The sequence below is a fragment of the Corvus cornix genome, chromosome 7, assembly GCF_000738735.6.
Source record: "Corvus cornix cornix isolate S_Up_H32 chromosome 7, ASM73873v5, whole genome shotgun sequence".
Lineage (NCBI taxonomy): Eukaryota > Metazoa > Chordata > Aves > Passeriformes > Corvidae > Corvus > Corvus cornix.
In genome coordinates, this window is record NC_046337.1 from 20,526,382 (window position 1) to 20,545,666 (window position 19,285).

A 19,285-nucleotide genomic window follows, 5' to 3' on the forward strand; every position below is an offset into this window, starting at 1 on the left:
TTGTCACTTGAATGCACACCTAAGAAGTCTGCTACACTGCATTAAAGTGTGCTTGGAGATGAAGGGAGCACAGATTATTCAGAAGTTAAGTTCTTCATTACTAGTAATAAGAAATATAATACACAAATTAAACTACTTCTAGCTATTTCGACCTAAGATTTTGCATGCATTAAAGATCTACACAAAACATCAACCAGTGCATTGTAGCCTTTTAGGAGTACTGTATTTTGCTACTTCATATGTGTACCTATAATACAACAATTAATAATTGTGCTTGACATACACAACTCGCTTACAAAACCCATGCACACAACAAAATCAGTTTACATTGAATAAATTACTGTAACAAAATATAATGGAACACAAAACCTTTTAAAATTAAGACAAATATAAGAGGCCACACAGGAAACACAAAAATGATGATTGCAAAATGATAAAATTCATGATTATGTTACCCAGTAACACTGTATAAATCCGTAAGTTGGTAGAGAATATCTATTTCCAGTGGTGTAATTTGTCCAAAGTGGATTGCAGAGTGTGTAAATTCCTCTGGATTTAAAAAGGAAAGAGAAATACAATAATTGTGTTATTTATCGAATTGCCTCTTTGAATCCTTTCAAATAACTTTAATATCATAAAAATGAAGTCTATCACCAAGAAGCAAGATCCAAAATGCAAAGGGAAAAGGATCTTTAGGAGAACATCTATCCTAAAACAGGCCTTCCCAACACAGATCAAGTCTGACTCCACAACTCTGATTTATGGTAAGTATTCACCAAAGACAACAAGAATCCTCAAATTAGCAAGCTTAATAAAATGACACCCACAATTTGTGATTCTTGCTTCTGAAGTTCTGCAAAACAGAACAGAACAGAATAATGGTCCATTATTCACAACTTTAAGGACAACTGACTCATCTATTCCCATCACGTCCAGACTTCTTCCTCTGCTAGCTCTGAATGAGCCCAAGCTTAGGTATTCATCTGGTGAAATTAAACAACATGTTCATGACATAATTGGCAACTTGCAGCTAACAAGTCTGAGCAGTGAAAACACAGCAGCCCTTTTTCTCAATACAAATCCAAGCAAGATGTATTTATGCCTCTGTACCCAAAAACATTGCTAGGCAGTTTGTTAGCACAATCTGGAGGATGAGGAAAGATATTTTATGCTTTCCTCTAGGGAAAAATATGCAGAGCATATAAGCTAAACAAAGAAGAAGAAAAAAAATAAAAAGAACTTGGCATGCTTTTTGCCATACAATGGTTTGGCGGATCTCATCCATACAAGTAGTAAAATTGGTGGTAAAATCTGTCATAAAATGGCTACGAAAGCAATCTGCTTATGTATGTGTCAAGACTGAAATATGGCAACCTTTCACATGCACAGCCATTTGTTATATACTAACTAGCATAATTTATATATAAAACTACTCAGATTTTCAAACTTAACCCATTCCACTACATTCCCTAGGAACTTCCTACCTCTAAGCAACAATGCATCTCTTTCAAGGAGTTGTAAAATCCTCAGTATTATACTGACTTGCAGTTACTCATTCAAACTAGTAAGGCCAACACAACTCCTGCCAGAACCTTCTCCTTAATGAGCTAATTGAAAGTACTTACTACCCTGAGAGGATGAAAATCACCCACAGCTAAAAAAACACTTTCCCAGTGGCAATAACCTCACTTCTGACTCACCTTAAACCATCTGCATCCCCAATTACAAAATGGACAGAATTAAAAAATTAATAAAATGTAGGAAATATACCTTACCTTTTGTGACTTCAACATCTCTTCTTGTACCTGCTATATTACTGTATATCTTCCTAACAAGATCCATGTTATTCAAAAGGGCATTAAATGCATTGAAAAAGGAGAAGCTGACCTGATGTGAAACAGTCCCACCAGCTACCTTTAAAAATTAAATGAAAACAGTTAAGTGCCTTAAGCACTTTTACATCATCTTATTACAATTACAGAAACATTCATTTCAGCAAATTATGAAAGAATTAAAGATATCTTTCTATTCCTGTAACTTTTAAGATATTTTTAATAGAAACATAAGGGGAGAATTATTAGACAGGATACTATTTTTGTGGTAAGGATTAAACACTAGGAAACAATTAGGAAATAATCATATAAGTAGATTATTATTCAAGTTATCTGATAGACACATTAAAAGTGTCACTGAGTAATTTTCTAAAACAGAAATGCATGCAAATGCAAATTCCTTTAGATAAAGGGACTGACTTCTTGCATCACATACACCAATGACCATTTACTTCAAAGTCCAAAGTTAGTAGCTACTATAAATTTTATGGAAGATAGTATGCCTTATGAGTAAGACAAGGCAAGATTTATAGGTAAGATAGTAAGATAAAAATTATTACTTGATCTTTTATATAAATTTCATTCTTATGTAATTTTCATACTACATATTTTCAGATTATAACTTGTATGTCATTACTTTACCTACAGATCTTGCCAAACTATCAGAGCTGTAACCATTCTACCTCTAGAATCTACATACTGATTTTCCAAATTCTGATCTGAAAAAGAAAAGAATGCAAGAGTACATAAAAGGACAAAACTGTAAGTAGTCTCCAGCTCCTGAGATGTCATATACAGAAATATAAAAACTGGATGCTTTTGCCCTAGATGACTTCCATTGGATTTGGTGATTTTAAGGGTCTTTTCCTTCATGGTTCTACAATTCTATGATTCCTCCTGTACCAAGTCATTTGCCCTGCTCTAGTGAAAAGTAAAGCAGACTAACTCAAACTGCTTCCAATGGCACTTTAGACATGTAAACCAGATTGCCAACCTTTTCACTACTGCAGCCAAGGAATGCTGCTATGTTTCCCCTGTCCACTCTATACAAAGCTGATACTCCAGCACCAAGGCAGTGAGTGATAAACAAGTAGAAGACAAAGTCAGAGAGAAGCAGTACTATCTTCAAACATCACAGCTACTAAACACTGAATTCAAGGCACTTTTGGTTAACACTTACTGAAACTAAATTTTCTTCTACAAATGGAGTTAGCATATGGGAGCGAATGGTAACCATGATTTCATTGAAGTCCAGCCCAGTTATCAGACCACTTTTATTTTTGTCCTTCAATGCAAAGGCTTGTCTTGCATGTTCTGACTGCAGCTCCTAGAATGAATATTCAGAGATAGCATATTAGAAGCAAATTCTGCAACTCATTGTTCACAAAACTTTCACTAATTTCATATTCTTATGCTCCATTAGGTCTGGGCACATAGACAATAGCACAACTACAGTTTAAAACTTCAAGGCCAGCTCAACTAAAATAAGAAGTCTGCATACTGATTCTATCCACAGATTCATTCCTCTGTCAAAGAAAAGCCTCAATTTAACTGTAAGGAAATATGCACTTTCACTAAATCATTTGAGAAATGAACTTCACACACCCATGTCCTGCCTGCTATCTATTCCTAATTAAATACTTAACTGCTAGAAAAACTTCTAATACTGATCTTCAAGATGCAAAGTGAGCTGATCTCTCACACATCCAAGATGAAATATGACTGGGCTATTATATACTAACTCATTGGAAAGTACTTGAAAATAAACAGGAGGACAGTGAAAATGATATAATATGGATTTAGATTGCCCCAAACAGCTATCTCCCATAATGTCACAAATCGTCACTCATTTCAGACAATTTAAAACTCCTATACAGACTGTAAAAACCTTCATACAAAGATCACTGTGGTAACCTAACCTCAAGATAATAATGATAGTTGTAAATTCTATGTCCAGAAAAAGTTGTTTCCTTTTATTCAAGCAAACAATAAAGCACATTCAGCTGTCATTCAGACCTCTAGAAGCTGCGAAAAAAATAACCACATTCTGACAGACAATAAGAAGAGGGCAAACCATCTAGCTTCTATCACCTTTACAGTAATTTCTCAGCTCTCATAACCTCATGATCAAGGTTTTCTAGATCAGGGTACAACAAACTTGCTCTGATCCAAGTCTCCAACCCTAAAAGATGGCGTTAGACCAAATGAGAAAAACAATTGTATCTAAAAGGAAGCATAAAAATATCCAGTTTGTGTACATACTGAAATTACTGCAACCCGTACCAGTCTGCCCTACTAAGGGTTTTTATCATATGATGACAATAAGAAGCTACTGTATCTTACATGGCAGTATCTTGGGGAAAAAAATCATAAACCCAGAATAGATATTTATCACTCTGCTCTGAGTTCCCAACAAACCATTTTGGAAGCAGGTGCAGAGGAGGGCCATAAAAATGACAGCGGACTGCAGCACCTCCACTATGAGAAAAGGCTCGGAGCTGGGGCTGTTTGGCCTGGAGAGGAAAAGAAAACAGAAGGCTCCTGGGAGACCTTATTGCAGCCTTTCAATACTTACAGGCGGCTTGTAAGAAAGATGGCAACAAGGGTTTTTAGTAGGGCCTGCTGTGACAGGACAAGGGGTAATGATTTTAAACCAAATGAGGATGGTAAAGCAATGCAACAAGTTGCCCAGAGAGGTGGTAAATGCTTCATTCCTAGAAACACTCAAGGTCAGGTTGAACAGAGCTCTGAGCAACCTGATCTAGTTGAAGACATCCCTGCGGATTTCAGGGGGGTTGAACTAGATGACCTTTAAAGGTCCCTTACAACCCAAAATATTCTGTGATCCTATGAGGTATTTTTATCTTGGACAATAATTACAGATTACGTCAAAGCACATCTATCACTCCTTACTTTTAAGACACTACATACAAAACTTTTATTGCATGAAGGGAGCTCTAGAAATGCATAATCTATTTTTCTTCACGTCTACTAGACAGGCAATTGTAAGTTACATCACAAGGTGGTCACTGTATGGTAATTTATGGAATTCAGTGCCATTACCAACAACTCTGTGAACTTCTTTTCCATGAATTACAGTGTAAATTTCTGCTACTTTGCTCTTTCTCTATCCTTTCTAGATGGCATTTTCCTTTTCTTCCTTCTAGTATAATGTTCAATTCATAACATGTTTTAACTGTAACTTTTTGTCTTAGCATAAAGCGCAGTTCAACAAGTGAAATTCTTTAAAGCCCAATTCCTAAAGGGTAGTTCAGCAACATCTCAGGAAATCAGATTTATCTCCTGCAAGCTGGCTGCATTTAAGACTGAACTCCCAGTATATGTGTGGTAGCATGCATGCCAGTGAGAGAAAAGAAGTGGTAAGTATTAGAATGTTTATAAAACTAAAAGAAATGTTACATAACCTAAAACCTCTACAGGGGAGTTTTTATCGTCAGTAACAACTGGCTATATTAAGGACGCTAACTTTCTCTCGTAGAGTTTAGTTTTGCTATTAAATGCCTATGACAGAAAAAGTAGACCCTCAACCCAGTTTAACAACGATCAGTAAAATGGTTAACTTCATAAACAGTGTGTTTTGTCCCATTCTTTTAAAGGATGGTATTCAAGTTAAAGCACATTGAGTACACACTGCTTACAAAACTGGTAGAGAGAAATAACAGTTCATCATTAACTGTCAGGATTAGTATCAGATAAGGATTATCACTACCAGAACAAACTCAAAATTTTAAATGGTATTAGTGTATTATTAAAAGTTAAATGAATCTCAGTTCCAACTTTGGAACAAGGTTAACAACTGACCTGAAGAAACTGAGTGAACTCTGAATAGTTAAGATGCTTCTTCCTGTTATGTCCAAAATGCAGTCGAATAAACTCACAGTCCCAGTTGAACGGGATTTGAAGATGAGTAACAGTTTGTTCAAATATTTCTTTGACATTTGCTTTGGGGAGGGAAAAACAAGAGGTGAGCCCTGGGGTACAGTAAATCTACAAACATTCCAGGAAGGATACAAAAGTTAAGATTTCAGCAGCTGTTTAAGAAGTGTTTTAGCTTGTTAAGAATAATTGCTAACCGAACCTTTACAGACCTGTAAAAGAACACATTTGAGACACGACATGATACTTTTTGTATTATTGCATAAAACCTTGGAGTGAGTGTTTTATTTAGTTTTAATTAAGAAGCAATTTCCCTCATACATGACAAATAAAAGCTATTTTGCATTCTGATATAAAAATCAATAGTGGTTCTCTGTCTCTGCCAGGAGTCAAATTAAGCCCTTTATCAAGAGCTCGAATACCTGCACTACAATCTCAGGCAATATTTGTCATACTAGGTATGGTTTGATTGAAACTTGATTATTACAATCACACTGTCTGAATATGGCTATTGAAGATAGGTATAAGAAATGACATCTAAAACATATCATTAACTCAGCAGAAAGCACGTTATTAGATGCTTTTGATAAGGCCTTAGCACAAAAATCAAATCCTATAAAACATAATTGGTAGTCTCAGTTATTAAAATGTTTTAAGATAAGTGAAGATAGAGATGTTCTCTTTTAAATAAAGTAAAGAAAAAACCTGCCATTTCAGATTATGGAATTCTCCACATGTATACTGTACAATTGAAATCTCAATGCTAAACATACCATCTGAATTCAGTCAAAAACCTCATCTGAAAAACAGCATGCATTATTCATACACAGCATTGCCATGGTGCAAAACAAGCCTGTTTTTTGTGCAGATTATCAAACACATGAACTGTATAACAGGACATCTACCCATACCACAGGAACACTTTTGAAAATTGCCCTCACAGTACCTGAAGTGGTTTATCAACCTAGAATCTGCTAACAACCAAAATAAAATGTGGCATAGAGCTTAAATTTAAGACTAAATACAAAATGTTTTAGCTGATAACACGCCTCTTCTTTTCTATGTTTAAACAGTTTTGCTGAAAGACAAAACGCAATGAGAAGAACCTTAATTATCATTTGATAACTCTACCAAGACCTGTTTACTTGAAGTAAATGTATGCTTCTTCTATGCTAAAGGACTACTTGATTCATTCATTGTTTCAATTCTATAGTCTTTCTACTAGTTCTAGATCAAATCTAGGAAATCCACTGTATGGTTTTATCTTTTCAGTGAGGAAAGAAAGGGAAATGTCCAGAATGTATGTGTCAAAACAGGGGTGCACAAAGCAGGATTCTTTGGTTAGATCACTTCCTTCACAGTTAGACTGAGATTACATATTCAAATGGCAGATTATGGCCAGTGATTTAACCCTTACATAAAGGTCAAACACAAGAGTCAAAACCCTACAGTTTAAACCAGTTTCCACTGCAAGGTAGGCTAAAGGATTTGTTAGGGTCAATAAGAAACCTAAAAACTAATCTGACTGTTTGTAACTGTCTACTCATACCTACTCATCAGTATCAATATCCAAGGTGAGGGTTAAGAAAAAAAGAGAGAAAGCACCAAATACATAGTGCTCAACTATTTTATTTTGCCATACTTCCTTTGGAAATTCCCTCTGCAATAGAGTTTTACATCACTGTTGCAGATCAAGGAATCAAGGTATGCACGTTTCAATTCCCTACTCACCACTAATTCACTGCAGCTTTTGGCCAAGCTAGAGTCTCCATGTACTACAAACACAAACAGGTCAGTGCAGGTCATTATGGAGCCTGAAAAATGGCAATGAACTGTGAACAGAGCAGAAGACAGGCCTGCTTCACTGGATCTATTGGCTTGGCTACTAATGTACAAACAAGGGTGCCAACTGGCTACTACCTACATATATGTAAAACTGACATCTAATGCACACTGAGCTCCCCTAATGAAAACTTAGAAAAGAATGTGTTGAAGCAGCCAGAAAATTTAAATCATATTTTCACTTGTTTCCAGTAGTTGCTTCTCTTAACCTTAGAGAAAGGTAAAAACAGTACCTTTTTTCTTTAGAAATTTTATTTTCTTATCCATCCATGTTCACAGAGACATATTTTTCACTTGTTTTTCGTGAGACTTAAGCCCCTGATGTTCTCATAACTCTCAAGCATTTAACTGTATATACTTCAAAAACAATCAATTTCCTACCCTCAATCTTTTTCTTCATAAAAACATTTACAACTACTCATCAACATATCTCAAGATTCTTCAGCACATAAAAATAATAGTTAAATTAATTAATAAATTTATATTCAATAGTTGAGTGTATTGGTACTTGATGAATTCCAGAAATGCCTAACTAGCTTTAATAAATGGTATCCAAACTAGCTTGTTGCTTCTCTGAAAACTGAGGTGCCTTATCCATTTCTCTTTCCCAGGCAATCCCTCTCACATGCAGTAACGTATTCTGCATATATTACAATAGTCTCAGTTTGAACATATGCTCTTGTACGTAACAATTAATTCCATGTTGGCTTGGTTTATGAAACGCTCGGGGTAGAGAGGCAAAACTGTGCACTAGTTCTGAAAAATCACCAAACCACAGAATGGTTTGAGTCAGAAGGAACCTTAAAGATCCCCTAGTTCCAGTCCCCCCGACATGGGCAGGGACACCTTCCACTAGACCAGGTTGCTCAGAGCTCCATCCAACCTGACCTCAAGCACTTCCAGGGATGGGGCATCCACAGCTTCTCTGGGAAACCTATGCCAGTGCCTCACCACCCTCACAGTAAAGTAACTGCCCCAGTCAAACCCATGGAAACATTAAATACAATTTTCCAAAGCCACCTGAGATTCTCACGCGCCTCTTGGTAGGTGCTAAAACTTACTACATCTACCCAAGAGCAGGGGTGCTTTCTTCACAATATATCAACACTACCTTTATAATCCAACTCTGTTGGCTCTTCTATTATATTAACGGAAACAGCCATCGCCACAGCCAGTAACTTATGATGAGAAGCAGCAAACAGCCAATGCAAACATTGCAGAAATTATACACAACGTGATCATCAGCTACACTTTCACCACTGAATTATCATCAAATGTTTAATTTTTAATTTTTTTTTTCACAATAGAAGCAAAGCACTGACAACAAAGAAAACAGGCAACATTAAGGTACAGATGCTGGCTTTGCCTTTTTTTTTTTTTCCTCTTCCTCAGTCAAAACCTAGTAATGCTTCTAAATTAAGATAAACTACACGTGTTTCAAATTTCCAACAGAGCTATTCTGCAGGGGGCAAACAGCAAATTATTTTTCAAGCCTTTCATTTTAGTTTGACATTTTACAGAATGCATTCAATGTCCCTGTCAATACATGTTGCTCATTTACTAATGTCTTCTACTCTTTGCTCACCTTTCTGCGGTGGAATTCTTTCCTACTGAGCCGGTAACTTTCTTTCCAGGCTTATAGTAATGCATTTTCTTTTCAGATAGGCATACAAGTCAGCAGCCTGATGACATACTCAACTTACCATGAGCCCCAGGAACAATAAACCTACTACTCTAGTGTACTAGTACATTACCTCCAAGGCGACACACATTCTCTCAAGATTGCTTCAGCATTTCCCCACCCAATCATTTTAAACAAATTATAGATGCCTGGAGCAGCTATCTGCAGGCAGCACACACATGACTGGCTCAACTTCCATCAAGCACTGTTACCTATCAGGCTCAGAAAAACGATACAAAACCCCAAAGATTCTAGGCAATAATCAATGTCATATACGGAGGAAGAATACTTTAAATTATAAACACTATGATGTCTCGTTGGTGGCCCATTGTGGGGGTGAGCTCAATACTCCAAGTAAACCTTGAGGCAGTACCTATTATTTATTTTGACTTATCAGCTCCCCAAGAAGCAGAGTGGAAAGCTCATACAGTTCTAGTGCCATCAACCTGTTAACAGTTTGCCATTCCCATGCACCAGTGATAAAAAAGCAATCACACTTGTTAGGGGCACAAAAATACGAAAGTGGTAAGTTTTAAGCAGCAGCATAAGTATGGTAAAGATTTGTTGTTTAACAAGGTTGTTTTGGGTTTTTTAAAATCTGTCTACTCAGTAATCCACTGTCCAATTTGTGCATAATTCAGGCCTAAGGTACATAATTAATTTTAACATTTACATGTTGCTATTTTTCACTACTTCTGCTAACAGTATGTTTTCACTTTGAAGCACAAAATAAGGAACCACAGTTAAAGGCAGAAAGATATTTTTGTAGCACCTCATGCCACAGAATTATATTGGGTAATCCAAATGTAATACAATAATTACTTTTATGTGAGAAATTTTAACTAGATATAGTTACATTTTATTTCTACTCTTATTTTAAAAAGATTAGTGATTCTATTGAAAGATGAATGACAGCCACATTAAATTGTCAATACATATAATTTTAACATGAAGTTCTCCTTTTCTGTTCCCACTTGTTGAAGCATGGTTTGAAAAAAAATTATCATTATCATTATTAAGAGGAGGGGGTCCCATCCCATTCTGCATTGCTCACAAGTATTTAGAACTATAGTTTAAGCCTGCAAAGAATTATACAACACAAAACAAAAAAAAAGGAAAAAAGGAAGTCCTAACAGTGATGTTTCCTATGTTAATTGCATGTGTTAAGCAAAAGACACTTTGAAAACAGGCAACTAATGTACAGCTCACAGGAGGCCAAAAAAAATAGCAGTTCTGGTTTACAGCACAGTTGATGAAAACATGGATTTTTCCCTCATATCCTCACATCTGTAGTCATGTGATTATGAGTACTTTTCTGTTTACATTTTAAAAGGTTTCCAGTCTTTATGGTTGCCAATACCATTTTAGAAAGCAGAACTTTTCAGATTAAATCCAAATCCTAGCATTTTCAATCCAGCTGCCCTTTTGTAAATGGTGAAGTACTAAGTGAGTACTAGAAGTGCTCTCTGTTTTCTGAAAAGTAATACTCATAAGCAAAGCACTAGCTTGTATAATACAACTCCTTTCTTTTGTTCTTGCTCATCTTCTTCCAGTGTTCTCAAACTCTATGTCCTGATTAAGGGAAACCTGAACTTTATCAGATTAAAATTTGTCTAAGAAAACAGACTGGTCAAAACTTCAGTATCCTTGTATACTCAAATTCTGAAACTATTAAATCGTTATTTATTATTTCAATTCACCAATATTGTACAATTTTCACATAGTTGCATTAGGAGGCATCTGATCACCTTCCTTCCCCCAATGCATTTGAAGAAGATGCTGTTATACTCTGCAAAATAATTGTAATTAGATTTTGACCACAGGATGTTTTTAAAAGCCTTAAGTTCAGTTCCATAAATATTTTCCAATTATCTCCAAAATAATTCTGAATACAGAAGAATCGCAAACATATTTAGCTCTATCTTTCTATCCATATCAGCAAGTGTATTTAACTGAAAAAGCATCTCTGAAACTCTCCAGTTTATCAGAGAATGGCTTTCTTTGTGGTGACTCTACCAGGAAGAACAGCTGGAAAATGCCTTGAAACTGTATATTCCAATTAAAAGTGATGCAATCCAGATCGTTGTGTGGTGTGCCAGAGAGATAAATTACAAAGAATCCTTTTACTCCCAGTTAGACAACCTATTTTTCAGAGAAGTTTCACAGATAATCACAGACTTCACCTTTCAAAACACAGTAAGGATTATCTGCTTTGACATCGGAAAAAAACTAATAGCTTGAGCAGATTTAATATTCAGGTTTGCTTTAACCCGAATTCAGGTCAAAAGATCTGCACAGAACAGAAATAAAAATAATATTCCTAAGTAGAATAGTATTAATTTTATGGAGTGTTTTTGAATATTTCACTCATGTTAAGTAGCACAGTCAATACATCCCACAATCAAAAGAGCACAGCGCTTGTCAGTCTTCTCTGGCTACAGACAACAACCTGAAAAAAGATCACTTGTCTTCATCAGCTTTAGCTGCTAGCATTTAAATATTTTATGGATAATGCGGTATTGTATGGGCCCAGCAGCAACACATTTTGCATAAAATATTCACCTAGGAAGCATTTATGAAGATGTAGGAGCACTTGATTAGGAATATATACTTTTTCTCTATTTCTCCATGATTAAAAACTTATTTAAACTACAACCATATCAATGGGTTACGAAAATAGTCATTTTACTGCTTTTTATTCACCAAGCTGACAGCAAGTCCAGTGCAGCTGAAACACGTAGTGAGTACTGAGCATGCTGTGCAGTTTGCTCAAACAAAGTAGGTCCAGTTTCATGTTCTTACATGGGCCTACTTTACAAACGTTGCAGAATACCAACTACACGTTTATGGCAGTCATTCATACAGGATTTCTGCATGTCCAAAGCTCCTGGATAAGTGTCCCAAAGCAGTAAGAAAGTAGTAGATGACATTAAAGTGATAGAAGGTTTCATGTTTCAACATCTGATATTGCAAAGACACTGATTAGCTTAGCATACAAGTATTTCTACAAAATAGTTCCTGAAGTCGTCTTCTAAGACAGTTCTTCTGTGACACAATTAATAGTTTCATCACTGGAGAGCTGGAAGCTAAGTATTTTAAGAGACTCGTAGCAGACTGAGGCTCGAGAGGACTGCAAAATGCTGAAGTGCTTGAGAATGGTTCAAAATCATGTCAGTAAATAAATCCTAAACAGAAGTGAACCCAACTAGAGCAGCTTGCTTCCAAAAACAGCGACAGTTCTGAAATTCAACAAGCATACTTAACTTCCCCCAGATAATTGAAAACTTGAGTAGATGAGAATATTTTTTGAGAACACGTTACCTCACAACCAGTGTTGGTTCAAGTTACTGGTCTAACAGACCCAAGTTGATTCTGTCCCTTGCTTTGGAGGCACAGTGCAGAAAACCTCAGTAAATCCATGTTGCTTCTGGCAAGACTTACTGGTTTGAGATAGCTTTGGCATCAATGCAATCACATCCACAGAGCGTTTCATCTGAGCTAGAGAATCTTGACTCATGTTTGCTCCCATAACCAACACGGTTTACCTCAGACTGGATACATTACAGAGTCTATAAAAAACCTAACTTGTCTGATAGTGAGTCTCACACCAACTGGCTAAACTTAGCACCATTTCAGCATATTTCTAATAATTTACTAAAACTTTTAACTGTAAAACTTGTGTTTCTATTTTGTCCTGTTTTTACATGAAACTAAACTCTGTGCCTTTCTGCTTCTGTGGCATGAAAATGAAAGAGTGCAGGTCTCATTTACAGAACAGCCGTAAGACTGACTTGGAAATTGACTGCAGGGTTACCAAATTCTGAAGATGTCATGTATCATCATTAACATTTTTCACAGTTGTATTAATATGTATTATATGCGTATTAAGTAAAAATAAGTAGCCCGTGTTACAAACAAACAAACAAGCCAAGATAAAAAAACAGCACTAAATGTGGGAACAGTAGCACAAAAAATATGTACCATGTTATGTTAATAACAATGTTAAATTGCAATATAATTAATTTTGCAAAAACACCCCAAGAAACCAATAGTAAATTTAAAATTCCCTCAAGAATTTCCTTTTCAAGATTTATCAGCCTTACAAAAAAATTCAGCAAGAAAGATACAGAGAAAACCACCAATTTTCTACTTTACAATTTCTCATTTGTGTTTTCTTTTAGACTTTAATTATATAAAAATAACAATCCTCAGTCTGATTGAGGAATTTGTATATAATCTGAAATGGCTTTTTGTTCAATTACGGAACCAGCTGTTTCACGTGTGCTCATGAGAGCTACCAAGTTCAAACCTCATTTTGTAAGATTATTAAATAAACCATCGCTAACACGGTCACGCTGATTGTAGTGGTTTGTCCAATTCCTAATGACTGCATTTACTGACTTCACTTTTATTTAAATTCTAAAATATTTTCTTTTCAAGATGTTGTGCATCCAAATTGCTTAGTACCTGACTCTTCAGTTAATGATGTAAATTGACAGGCATCCTAAGTCAAACAGTTCGTTTCCATAAAAAGACATTTGCTTTTTTTTCCCCAACAAGTTACAGTAATTGTCATAAGAATGAAAGAGTACAAACAGCAATTGGTTACAAATGCAAGCATAGTTTGTATTTCCTTTATTGAGTGCTTTATTCTTTTGGATAGAAATAACATTTAATTCTCATTTCATATTATTAAAATTCTTACCATTGATTTATCTAATTTTCATAAACATGAAGCTTTAAAAATAAAGCCTAGTCCTCCTTGAACTGCAATGTTAGCAACAGTTATTTAGCAATATCATAAAGCAGTATAGTTAGCCTAGAGAATTTAGTCTGATTACTAACTCACGTGATTAGGTAACAAAACCAAAGGCCAGACTTTCTTCCTAATTTTGCAAATATATGATCTAGTTGTAAGTTACACTCATAACATTAAAGTAAGATTTGCTCCTCAAGAAAAGGAACACTACCACAGGAAATCAAATTATTAGACCTCCTTAATTTCTATATTGAGCTCTTACTGTATGAAATGACAATTATTCAAAGATATGTGGAGATCCAGAACATATCTTAAAACTCCCTCAGCGTTGAAGGAGTTTGAAATCCAGGGTATTGAATTTTACTTAGGATGACACTGAACATCATGGTATTTACTACTTCAGGAAAATGAAAAATCTTGATTCAAGAAGACAGAGAAAAATGTATTTTGTCTCTGTATACTTCTTAAGCTTGAATTGAGAGAGAAAAAAAAAGTTCTACTCATGCAGAGTCTTAGGAAAAAAGTACAGTACTGCACAAAATGCATTTCTATGCACCTGTCATCATGAACCATTATTATGACAGATATTATAATAATCACTTTCTTAAACTGTTTTTCTTTAGGTATTCTTACCAAATGTTACTTCTCCACTGCCATTCTTGTCAAATAACTGAAAAGCAACAACGAATATTGCATCTGGAGTACACAAAACAGATTCAAATGCCAAAAATTCTTGGAAGGAAATTAACCTAGAAAGGAAAACGGAAAAGTTATAAAGATTTTTTAAAATTGTTCATAGTACCAATGATAATTTGCATTTGATACTCTAGAAAAAAGTTTGATCCAAATATTAAATAAAATTCTAACTTAAAATAATTAACACTCTAGAGACTGAAAAGTATGTTACATTCAAGTAGTTAACATTTATGCAACTCAGTTTATTCCTCTATGAAGCGACGGAATTCTTCCTATCCATCAACACCAAAATACAATCAATTCTCACTGAACACCTACAAGTTATTACTTGTAATTATAAGTGTAATCAGACAGCATTTAAAAATTAAGACATAAAAACACCACAAAAATTATAACACCATGAAATTTACAGGTCTGTCATTGTATCACATATGTATTTCTACTAAGGTACTGTAATGCAAGTACAGGAATACACTATAAAACATACATTTCTTTAAAACAATACATAACATTCATAAAAAACAAACAGGTTCAGAAAAAGTTATACTTTACTATGCATATGGAAAGGATATTACACTTCAAATGTGATATGAACCGCCAAGTCATGTACTCGGGGCCAATAAAGAAGGAACATAAATATATTTGGACTCAAGGACAGACATGACAAGGCAGGGAAGGATTTGAGTGTAACAGCAGATCACAAGATTCTGAGCTGTGTATGCAAGACAGTCATTATGCACAACTCAGGATGCACTAGTAAATCCAAGTCCTTGTCACCAATGTATAAACTCAAACTTGAATGTATGCATAGATAACTTACTAGGATAATAATAAGTAGCTTTTCTAGAGGAATTCTGCTTATTCTGACCAACACAAAAAAAAAAACCTTTAGAAGGGATCCTAATGTTGTATGTATGAACAGCTGCAGAAAGATAAACCTGAAGCTAAGAGCAGATAAAGGATAATGCTGGCACAAGAAAATAACAGGACAGATGACGGGATATATATTTTAGCATTAAATAATCAATGGGAATAAGAATTTCAATTACATTTTTTATATTCAACAAAAAATTTACCATATATCAGTAAATGCTGTTAAAGCAGAGAATATCGCTGTTTCCTAGAACTTTACCTAGAAAATGTACATAATTGATCTGAACTTAGTACTCATCATACGAAATCATTAGCTCATAGTGATTACTTCAAACATTACTGCTTACTGCTAAAGAGCCAAGTATAAATTTTGTTCCCTGCAAGAAAAAAAAGAAAAATCACAGTATTCACACTATTATTACTTTATCTAGTTTTTCCCTGTCAAAGTACACATGAAGCAGAATTGAGATACTTTAAAGAGGTTAAATATGTTAACATTCTTGTATATACGCACTGTGCAGGAAATACAGAAAAACCTAATGACTTTGAAAATAATTAAGATATGGAAAATACAAAATTATCATATTTAAGCCACAAAAATCAGAGATATGAGAATGGTTCTTCACATGCAAAGTCAATTCCATCCAAAGGATGATCTTGATAAATAAAAGGTTCGTATCAAAGAAATAAATGTTCCTTTAAAATAATTGTAAATACTATCATTTCAAAATATACCTTACACACAAGCATAAAGCTGAAACAAATTGATTCCTAACCAGGAAGCTTCATAACTGACAAGATCAAGTGCTGATCTCTAGAGAATGCATTCATAGATGCCTGAACCTGAAAGATGTCTTCAGAGGTCTCACTATAACAGTGCCTACAGCAAAAGGAGATAGACACATTCAACTTCCTTTCCACATATTCAACTCCCAATGCCTAAGAGCAGGGATATCCTCTGTGATCCTCCATTAGCCATTAGGGCGGACATAACAGGAGCTGGATTAAACAGAATGATGGAGCTTCCCACCCAATCACTCAGTACTCAAGTATCATCCTGTGAACCCACTGCATTACAGAGTACATAACAGTATCAAATCACTCACTTTTCATTTTCTCTGTAACATTTAAAAAAATTTCTTTTCCTCTGATTTCTTCTGTACTGCTACCTTTCAAAAGCATTCAAAGTAACCCACGTGTTTGCAATTCTTCTCTTTCCTTTTTTCTACTACTTTTCTCATTTTTTCCCACACAACATAGCTTTTTAGACATTATGTATAGCTCTGTTGTGACTCTCCATTATATGAAATATCAATTCTTTCTTGGGGACTTCACTTAAGAACACATTTCCAGATTTAAGAACGATGTGATGATAAAAAGAATACCCAGAAACAATCAGTTAAAATGAAGAATTTTGAATTACTACTGTGAAATTTTGATGTTCAAAGGGGGAAGAAAATCTTTTACCTAGTTTTGGCATATATATATATATATATATACACACACACACACACACACACATATAAATATATAAGTAAGTATATTCTTCAGAGAGGGTATTTATCCTAATTTCAAAATCAGTGCCTGCACCTGAAGACACAGGAGTGCTTTCAGCATCAGTGAAATCCTATTGTACTAAATAGGTAACAGGCAAGTTTAAACCAAATTCTAATTTAGAGGTCATCACATAAATTTCTTTATGCACAAGAATATGCACTTGTAACAATGAGGAATAAACATTTTGGAAGTGAACAGTCATCTGTTTTAAGAACTACTTTACCGAGTTCCACTAAAGCAAACCACTCGTGTACAGCAGTAATGGGAGAAGGCAATAGTTCTCTGGAACAGTTAAGTAAGGATCAAGTTACCATTAGAAAAAAAGTAAAAACATGGTTTTTTTAAACACATGCCTATACATAGCCAGTTCCAAAATGTGCTGTTTCTGTAAAGTGCCAAACTTAAACCTAAAAGAAATAAAAAAATATTAACAATGGAAGCAGTCACCAACCCTCTGAGTATTTATTTCAAGGGCAAGCAAGGCTAAGAGAATATGATAGCAGATACAGGAATGAAATTTTCTAACAGAACCCAAAGCTTCTCAATGACTTGCTGCATGACACTGGGCTGTCGTTTAATGTACAGGTATACGCATGGAACAGGACTACTGATACTTCCTTGGACTTCATAAAGTAACCTTAAGTCCTTGGAAAGATGCAATGCATCCTGGAATTCAGTTGAAGACTACAATAATTATTCATGCTATTAGAGTCTGGATTTTGATATATTACAGATCACTACAAATAAAAGAATGTGAATATAAAAAAAATGATGATGATAATGGAGCTATAATAAATTCTTCAGATTAAATATAGATTAAATATAAATATAGATTAAAACATTTAGAAAAAAGTTTCAGAGAAGTAGTCAAACAATTAAGCATTATACACTTCGAACTAGATGGTTGTGCAAAATAAAAATCCCACTCATCCCATAAAGAAGGTGATAAAGCACACTTACCCATACTTGATTATCTCGCTTCAAATATTACCCAGATTTTTAAAAAAGCAATAAACAAAAATAACAAAAATCTTATTCACAGGGAAGGTAACAAAAAGCAATGCCTGAAAGTTCTGTTGTAGCAGTAAAACAAATGATTTCCTACTGTAAGAAAGACCCTTTTGTAAGACTTTTTTTGAAGAAATGCATACCATAAAAGATAACCAACAGCTTTCAGAGAAACAAGATGCTAAGCATGTTGGTTTACTTTATCAATTAAACTATTATTTGAACAGATGCATACAAAATTACCTTTTCAATCCATAATAAAGCAACAAACTGCAGCCATGTATTGGAAACAGAGACAGGTTACTTAAATTTATCAAATGTATGTATAATCAAATATATTATCAAAGTGCTGCAGTTTTATGAAAAGAAAAATCACGTAGCATTACATCAAACAGGAGATCCTATATTTGTCATTTAGAGTAAGAAGTATACAGCACATACAATTTCATTTCTACAGCACAGATACTGTGCAAGCTGCTCAAGATACTAAGCAAACTAATAAAATGTTCTAAAGCAGAATGCAGGAGAACAAAAACAAAATTTAAGTAACCAAGGAAGTCAAGAAGCTGTCAATTTAAAATAAGTTACATTTTTATATTTACAAATGTATTGTATTTTAACAGCATTTTCTTCTCTACAAAGTAACTACTCACTTCTGCATTCTTGACCTCTTCTCTGATCCATCTTAACCTTCTCACTTTACTTTAACAATGTCCATGCCTCCTACTACAATCCAAGGCCAAAACTAGAATCCTACATACAGCAGAAGAAAAGGCTCCTTGGAAGACAAATGAGTTAGAGGTCACTACCTCAGCGAAGCAGACATTTTGTAAATTAGTTTCAGAGAACTGTCTAAAAGCAAGCAGGAGCTGGAAAAGCTTTATGCAGTGTGACCTGATCTTGATTAGGCAAACAACTTCTTCCTCCACAGAGTCACTACTGTCTCTAAGTCAGCACTTTAAAAAAGACCTCAGTGGTTTGATTTGAATTGCACACTACAGAAATAAAAAAGCTCTTCCATATTTTCATGTTTAATTACAGGTACTGAAGACTCTAAACAGTACCTAAAGATGGATGCGGACACACAGAAAAGAACTTCTCCAAGGCAACCCTACTACACTAAACTTACCTGCCATTCAA

General features: G+C 34.8%; 1 protein-coding gene across 3 annotated transcripts in view; it reads right to left on the minus strand.

The window, feature by feature from the left end:
- Nucleotides 1-19,285, minus strand: part of SLC25A12 (solute carrier family 25 member 12) — a 46,515-nt gene that overhangs the window by 22,246 nt on the left and 4,984 nt on the right. For 2 of the 3 annotated variants that reach the window (XR_005602352.1, XM_039555176.1), the window contains exons 4-8: nucleotides 14,645-14,760; nucleotides 5,655-5,794; nucleotides 3,013-3,159; nucleotides 1,776-1,914; nucleotides 456-549 (exon numbers count right to left, since the gene is read on the minus strand). Coding sequence is in view for 2 of the 3 variants with exons in the window: in XM_039555176.1 (XP_039411110.1) it covers nucleotides 456-549; nucleotides 1,776-1,914; nucleotides 3,013-3,159; nucleotides 5,655-5,794; nucleotides 14,645-14,760 (636 nt within the window). In the remaining variant the exon portion in view is untranslated. Of the gene's footprint in view, nucleotides 1-455; nucleotides 550-1,775; nucleotides 1,915-3,012; nucleotides 3,160-5,654; nucleotides 5,795-14,644; nucleotides 14,761-18,798; nucleotides 18,924-19,285 lie in introns of all 3 variants that reach the window. The other variant, XM_010406784.3, reaches the window with a different exon arrangement.